General features: G+C 42.1%; 1 protein-coding gene across 2 annotated transcripts in view; it reads right to left on the reverse strand.

Annotated features, from left to right (window-relative positions):
- fmn2b (formin 2b) overlaps positions 1-5,139 on the reverse strand; it is a 52,420-nt gene extending 47,281 nt beyond the window's left edge. For both annotated transcript variants that reach the window (XM_031323974.2, XM_031323973.2), the window contains exon 1: positions 2,674-5,139. In XM_031323974.2, coding sequence (XP_031179834.1) covers positions 2,674-4,286 — 1,613 coding nt within the window. In that variant the 5' untranslated portion in view covers positions 4,287-5,139. The remainder of the gene's footprint in view (positions 1-2,673) is intronic.
- Positions 5,140-8,294: the final 3,155 nt, after the last annotated feature.

Here is an 8,294-nt window from a genome sequence, read left to right on the forward strand (position 1 = left end):
GTTTCCATCATTTACCCCCTAGTGGAAGGGGGGGGTGAAAGTGAACCTTTTTGCAGTTTTCCCTCATTTTGTATTTAATTATGAGGTTCAAATACTTCATTTTGGTGATTTTTTATGCACATATTTGTGCTGGATTGTCTACTGGTATCTTAACGAGCACGCTTTTTGATGCACCGAAAATATTTACTATGCACGCACGCCTCAAACATTTTGTTATGAGTGCATAAAGTTAGTTGCGTGGATTGTTGATACATTAGATGTTAGTTTTTACATGTTCCGTGTCAGTTAACACATTCACAAAAGTGTGTGTGTGGGGGGGGGGGGGGGGGGTCTTTTGAACCACCCAAACCCCCCCTACTTACGGGCCCGAAAGTCTACAGTTAGTTAGATAACCCATGTAAACATTAATGCAACTGAAAGAGGCTCCGATCTGCTCTGCATTTTCACGCAATAGTGTTACTTCAACAACAACAAAAGCATCATCATCATGCTAACTGGGAAGGAATGCATATCACATAGATGTGTTGTCTGTGCAAGTTGACTGTAATACTATATGGAGATAAATGGAAATGTGGCTGTCTGGAAGTTAAAAACGCAGATATACTGTAAACCCTTTCCAGACATGAAATACAGAACATTGCTGGCTTCATCTACCTGTTAAAGTGATGACTTGACATAGGTGACTTTTATGCTAATGTTTCTTTCAATTCAAAGCATATTTTCCAGGACAGTTACAGTTTATTTATATTTTTTAACGTGTGAACTATAATTGTTCATTTTAAAAATGTATTGTTAGTGCATTTGCTGCTCTGATAGCCAAGCGTCAAATACCACTACAGTGGAAGAGCCCAAAGCCGCCTAGCACAAATTCCTGGTTAGAAGCGGCAATGTCAAAGATCAAACATACTGTCAGAGGATCCCTGAAGAAATAAGTAAAAACTGGGACCCCCTCCTTTCTTATACAAACCATCTATCCTCAGCCATTGGTTGACCCCTCCTCCTCCCCCCCTTTTTTGTTTCTTTACTCTCTCTTTATTTATTTACTTATTTGTTGTATTTTACTATTTGTGTACTTCTTAATCTTTAATTACCTATTCAATGTTCTTTTCCTGTACTCGTCATACAATCCTGTGCATCACAATGAATAGGACACTGGGACGGGCCGAGAGGGAGGGGGATGGGTGGGTAAGTTAGTTCAATGGAAGATACGTGTTTAGTAACTGGTTAAAGGGGAAGACTAAGAGGGAGGTGGAGGGGCGGAACAGGTGGGAATTTATGTGCACTGTTTAAAAACAAGAAAAATGTCAAACCTGCTACCCTTGGACATTCCCGATACAGCCTGTAATACTTTTTGAGGTTTGATCAATAAACATATTTGACATTTAACATATATCAATCTCAGTTTATTACATTTGGGTTTTAAAGTTTTAATTGCTGAGCTCTGGGAACATGGTGACATCACTACATGGCAAGATACCCAAGTAGTCAGTCAGACAGGTTGTAAACAAGCCAATAGTTTAGCCAGATTATGTAAACCAATGGTTCCCAAAGTGGGGTCCTTGAGGGGGTTCCAGGGGGTCCCCAGCGAAAAGGGGAATCATTTCCACTATAAGTCCACCCGTAAGTAACACAATGACTATTTTGATCATGGGTTTTAATTCATTTTTTGTAAAGAAAAATCTAAAAGCAAAAGTCCTATCAGATGCGGGACCCTGGGATAAAATCTTATCAAATAGGGGTCCAAGGTCTAATTTGTATCAGTTTAGGGGTCTTTGACGTGAAAAAGTTCAAAAAACAACCTTATTTGGAGGTAAAATGTTGCTAATAATTCCGCATTGTGCAAGAAAACTACAGCAAGAACACTAGGTCAGTGTTTAACCAGGAAGTTGGTAGTTAAACTGTGATGGAAGTTTGGGTTATAATTTTATATTTTTTACCATTTTGTCTCCCAAGTTTCTCATCGAGTCTCATGCCATTTGACATCTTTTTAGAAACACCACATTCCCAGACCTCAGCAATTACTTTGGTGAGAATGTACCGATAGGGATGATGCCCAAAACTACTAAAATAAGTCCCAGCTTGTAGTAAACTGTAATTATCTTCCTTATCTAACAAAGGGAATCCACTTGATCTGCAACCCTGATTAACATTACCTGATGATAGTTAAAACCAAATACAAGTTTATGTTAAAAAAAACATCTCTACTATCATACATGCTTCCATTACCTCACGTCAAAGGTAAAACTAAATCAAAGATAATAATATATCTATTATAATTAACATGTTGCAACACCACATAGGGCTGGGCAATAAATCAATATTATATCGATATATGAAACTAGATATCATCTTAAATTTTGGATATCGTAATATCCTAATATCACACACGTGTTGTTTTTTCCTGTTTTTAAAGGCTGCATTACAGTTAAGTGATGTCATTTTCTAAACTTATCAGACTGTGCTAGCTTTTCTATTATTTACCTTTACCAACTTAGTCATAATATCCACATTACTGATGATTATTTATCAAAAACCTTATTGTGTTAATATTTTGTGAAAGCACAAATAGTCAACACTACAATATCGCCGCAATATCGATATCGAGGTATTTGTTCAAAAATACTGTGATATTTGATTTTTTTCCATATCGCCCAGCTCTAACAGCACAGGTACCTGTGGAGGTGATGGTGGGCTCTGCGTGGGGATAGCGGGCTGTGGGAGGGGGACAGGGATGGGGAGTGTCCTGGGGAGCTCAGCTGTCTCGTGGTGGTTTTGATGTAGTAGGGGAAGATGGGGGGGTAGGGTTTCACCACAGGGCTAGATGAGGTGGAGGAGTGGGTGGACCTGAGGAGTCGTTTGGCCGACGTGGGGCTCTCCTGGACAGGCAGCGATGTGAAGCACACGCTGCTCCTCCTGCCCTGGGAGGCGCTGGTGCTGGCAGCAGCGGAGTGGTTGGATTCGGATTCAGCGCTCAGGCAGTCCTCAAGGGACTCTGCACTAGTAGCCGAGCCCAACTGACCCTCACCTTCTTCAAACACGTTCCCTGAGCTCAGCCCTTCGGTGGGTTCGGGACTTTTGTTGTGGCTGTTTGCGGGTGGAGGACTGAGATCCACATCCAGCCCAGGCTCCTCCTCCTCTCCTTCACCTCCTGCTTCCTCTTCGCCCCCTGGGGTTTTCCCTGCACTGTCAAATGTGAGATCAGGGAAGCTGTTACCACCGGTTGTCATGGTGACAGGACTGACTGCTGCCCCCCCAGCAGTAGCCATGGTAATGGCTGTGTAAGGGGGCTGCTGCTGCACACAAGCATGCTGGTCTTTTGTGCCTGTGGCTACACAAAGAGAGGCTTCTCTCTCCCCCTGCCCCTTCCCATTTAGATCCGGATGCTCCACCCCCCCCTCCTCATCCTCCTTCTCCTCCCTCCTCTCGTGCACCTCTGTGTGGAAGGGGAGTTGTGGTGTTGGTGGCTGGTCCGTGTGCTTGACAGAGTCCAACAGAGTTCCCGTCTCCAGGAATGACAGGGCATCAGACCCCAGTTCTAATTCTGGAGTCAGGTCAAGCACCTCAGGAGTTAGTTTAACTGTCCCGTTACTCAGATCCATTTCGCCCCCTCCCTGTGCATCCACAATTGAGTTAACACCGCCATGCTGCTGTTGCTGCTGGAGCCGTATAGCGAGCTGGATGTCCGCTAGTAGATCCTCGTGGTCAGCTGCTGAGTGGAAGCTGTAGATATCCATGTCCGACCCCGAGCTCCCTCCCTTCTGCTTCCCATCCTCTGTGGGAGACATTGCTGCTGTCGAGGCTTTCCGCTGCATCTCCTGCTTCTGCTCTCGTCCATCTTCATCCCTTCTCTTCGGCTCTGGTTTATTTTTCTTCTCAGGCTCAGTGTCCGACTGTCCGAGCTCATCTGCAGACATTTCGGGTGTTTTTGTGTTGTCCAGTTCGTCATTTTGAGATATTAAAACGTCCTCCTTTGAGCCCGTTACTGACGAACACACATCTCCTTTCCCTTTCAGGTTGCCCTTTCTCTTCCGGATGGAGAAAACCGAGGACTTGGACTCAGATTTGTTTTTCTTTTTTCCTGGTCCTGTGCCATGCATCCCCCCTCCTCCTCCTCCTCCTCCTCCACCGCTGCCTGCTCCTTTACCTCCATGCTTACCTTGGAGTTTCTTTCCTCCCTTTTTGGTGGTGTCCCCTCCTCCCTCTCTCCATCCTTCATCCAGTGAAGGATAGCTTCCATTACCGGATGCTGCTGCAGCTTTCTTTTGCTTAGCCTCCTGGTTGCCCATGTTGATAGAGCGCGCGTCCGATGGCTTCCTGCCTCTCCTCTCAGGTCATGCCTGGGAGAGCTCCTCCTGCCCGGGGGAGCGTGTAGATGCCTGTGCCTGGGGAATGTAGAACCGCCTTGGCCTAATCTGTGGATGCACGTCTGGTGGTGGAGGAGGAGTAGGAGCTGCTGTGGCTGATGGTTTTTTTAGAGGTCTGTTGTGCGACGATCTTCCTCGTTGTTTTCTAGTGACGAAGGCTGGCGTGGCAGTGATGTTGACGCTGATACAGGAGAGACGTACAGCTCCCTCTTCCTCCTCCCCTTTCTCTCTCTGTCTTACCCTACCCCTCCTCCTCCTTCCCTCCATCTGCTGAAAGGAGTGACGCAGGCACTGCGTGCTCGGTGGAGCTCTGACAGGGAGGCAGAATGGGAGAGAGAAAAAAAAAAAGACCTGAGAGGAATAAAGATGCTGCTGGCGACTGTGTCAGTGTGCTGATGCTGGGGGGGTGGGGGGGGGGGGGGGTTTGCAATGTACACCCTCCTCTTGGCTGAGCATTCTCATACGGTCTGTCACTGCAGCTGATCACACAGTTGCTCACTACATTTCCCATGATTCCCTGACTCCTGCCTACATTACCCACAGTGCTGGGTGTGGGCTCAACTCCGGTAAAGGGACCGCTTATGCAGCTCTCCATCACTGCAGGATGCTGGTTATCGTGTAAAGATGGCCTTCATTTTCTGTTAAACAGTAAACACACACACACAAGTTATAATGCTTAGTCTTAATAAAAAATATGCTGAGACATTTGTTTAATTACCAAAACAGTTATTCAACAAGGCGTTCAGGTGTATAACACTTATTGTTCATAGATCTTTCATTCTAATGTTTAGTAAAAAAACATCAGACTATCTACTGCAGGGGTTTTCAAACTTTTTATGTGTGTGGACCACTATTTGTAATCAAGAATTTTCGCCGACCACCTCATAATACACATAATAAAATATGTCTACACACAGTCCTACCTGAATTAATCCGCACCTCTTAATAGGCCTACTAGCACTAAAACTATAACTGGTCATTGCATCAGTACAACAGGCTCGTTAAAAGAAAGTTTACTGCACACCACGGCTGCCACTTATTTCATTTATTTATTTACTCAAGCGCCCGAGGGCATAATCAGGTTCATTTGAACAACAGGCTTATTTCCATAGCAATGGAGTATTAAATCTATACAGTAATAAGAACACTTGGATATAGTCAAAATTTCAAAACCTTTGCGGTTTTAGGGTTAGGGCCGAGCGCCACTAGCCTATTTTAGTAATCACACAATAACTTGACAATTTAATTTAAATTCAATATCAATATACATATTCATTTTTATAGGAATTCCCTGGTAAAATGAAGGTTAAAAAACTATTATTTAATATTTTATTTTGCTTTTCCACGGACCACCTGCAGTACCCTCATGGACCACTAGTGGTCCGCGGACCACAGTTTGGGAATGATCTACTGTAATCATAATCAATATAGTTGAAAAAAAACAATCTCACCACAAAGTCCCCTCAGGAGCTGTTCTGGAGCTTTTGAGCCCATCACATGATCTTCATCAACAGATGGCGTTGTCATGAAAATGTAGACTTTCAAATTTCCAGTTTTTTTCTTAGCACTTTATGGGTTTCTTATCCACGTCGGCTCTGTTTAATGTTATGGTAGATCAGTTCAAACTGATGTTCAAGGGTCCTTCACACCATGGGGTGCAGTCCTTTTTGTTCCCCCCCAGGGCTTATTCATAGTTACCTCCTACAAGGAGATCATTTTAACAGACACATGTTAACAGACGTGTGACAGTTGTTTGTAGGGGTGAAAAAAAAAAAATAAATCGAAAATCGCATGTATCGTGATTTTTTTTTTGCGACGATTTTTTTAAAACGATTTTTTCCTAGAATCGATATTTTTTTTACTTTTACCAATGATTCACCTAAATATTTCCTGTTTATACAGTATCGCTGACGGTGACTACATCGTATCTGTTTCCAGCTAAACTGACAGAAAATTCAGAAAGAACATAAATAAAATATAAACAAATAATTGTCAGACTGACATGTGATGTACATTCTTTTTAGAAAACAATTACTTTTTTTTTAGAAATGTCTCATGATGGGCTCCTGGGTAGCCCATATACAGAGGCTCAGTCCTCGACGCAGCGGCCGCAGGTTTGGTTCCGACCTGCGGCCCTTTGCTGCATGTCATTGCCCCTCTCTCTCCCCTTTCAAGCCTAAGCTGATCTGTCAGAAATAAATGCCTAAAAATGTCACAAAAAAAGAATTATCTTTAGAAATGTCTCATGATATATTGTCTCTAGAAGTATATTATTCAACGTTTGTTTTTGTTAAAGGAAGAAAAGAAAATCGCAATACTAAATAGTATCGAATCGCAATACTTCTAGAATCGTAATACAAATCCAATCGGCACCCATATATCGTGAAAGAATCGAAGTGGGACAAAAGCATATCGTCCCAGCCCTAGTCATTTGCCTTTATAGCTTACTTTGTGTTTGTGCTGGTAATATTTGGCCAAAATCACAAACCAGGTCACCAAGAAAAAACATCTTAGCTTTTGTACTGTAGCCCTGAACATGCTCTTACTCGTTTGTTTAGGAAGGGTGCACTCTTGCTTTTGTTCCTTTAGAGGGAGGTTGAATGCACTCACTATAACAACAAAAATCAACATTATTGTATAACACTCAATATTCCATTTGAGCAGTGTGTCAGTTTTAGCTCAAAACAAAGTTGAAAAATCTGATATCTGATCAGCTGTAAACATAAGTTTTACATTAACCAGATTATTGCAGTGCTCCTTATAACCTAATTTTCAACAAGCAAACATAATAAGTCTGAAAGGCTCAACAGAGTGGAGGGTATGGATCCAATAGGCCATTCTCTCCTAAAATATTACCTCTTTCAAAGGGACATTTCACTTCCCCAACACTTCAATAATGCAGCAATAGTCAAGGACTATAATGATGTGTAACTGTATAATCCACTTAATATCAACTAAAGTTGGTCTTTGGTGTTTTTTGCCCCCAACGTCTCCTCCCAGGCAGCGCGGCAATGGTTATGTTTAGGGTTAAGGTTAGGGTTAGCTGCCTGGAAGGCACTATCGAGCACTAAAGTTGTATGTTCAAATATCTGCGTTAAATGGTTAAAGCTAAATAAGATTAAATTGGCCCCAAAGGACGAAGATTGCCCAACATAATGCTATGGCAATATGGACCATGTAACAGCACGGCACAGCATTGCTTGGCAAATCATTATCAGTTAAATGAAAGTGTAAAGACAGAGCCAGAGGACAACAGTCTTTAAAAGGCTAAACTCAGACTTTCACTGGTGGATCCTCAACCAAAGAAACTGATGTAAAATCTCCACCAAGTTGCCATAAATTACCTTATCGTTGATATTGCTAGATTGATCATTGAGTGCCTAAAGAGATCTTTATGTTTAAAAAGGATAGTATTATATCACTTACTAATATTAACTGCTCTTTGCCACTAAACCATATATATGAACTGCAGTGGTGATATATTTGCACTTTTGTGTAGAAAAAGTATTATTTTGAGTATTTCAATCATTTTAATTACAATTGCTCTCATGACGGGAAAACTAACATTTAGGTTCTTCTGGGAATTATGGTGGTACACTATGATATATATGGAAAAATCTGTCATGAATGTCATGAGTACAACAGCATTAACTCTAGCCATTGAATAGTCAGTTTGACAACTAACAATAATCCTGAAGCCACTTGATGGCGCTATTGCACCGTTTTTACCCAATGGTTATTACAGTGACACACTGATCCAGAGTTGCAGTATAACACAACATGTCAGAATATTTGTATCTTTACAAATATTTTCAGCAATGATGGGTAAATATGTCAAAGGTTATACGTTTCATTTTATTGCTCTTCAACTCATATATTCGTGTGAACATCAATGCAAAATGAAAACTGTGTACAGAGTTGAGTTGCACA

Source organism: Sander lucioperca, chromosome 22 (genome assembly GCF_008315115.2).
Source record: "Sander lucioperca isolate FBNREF2018 chromosome 22, SLUC_FBN_1.2, whole genome shotgun sequence".
In the NCBI taxonomy this organism is placed as follows: domain Eukaryota; kingdom Metazoa; phylum Chordata; class Actinopteri; order Perciformes; family Percidae; genus Sander; species Sander lucioperca.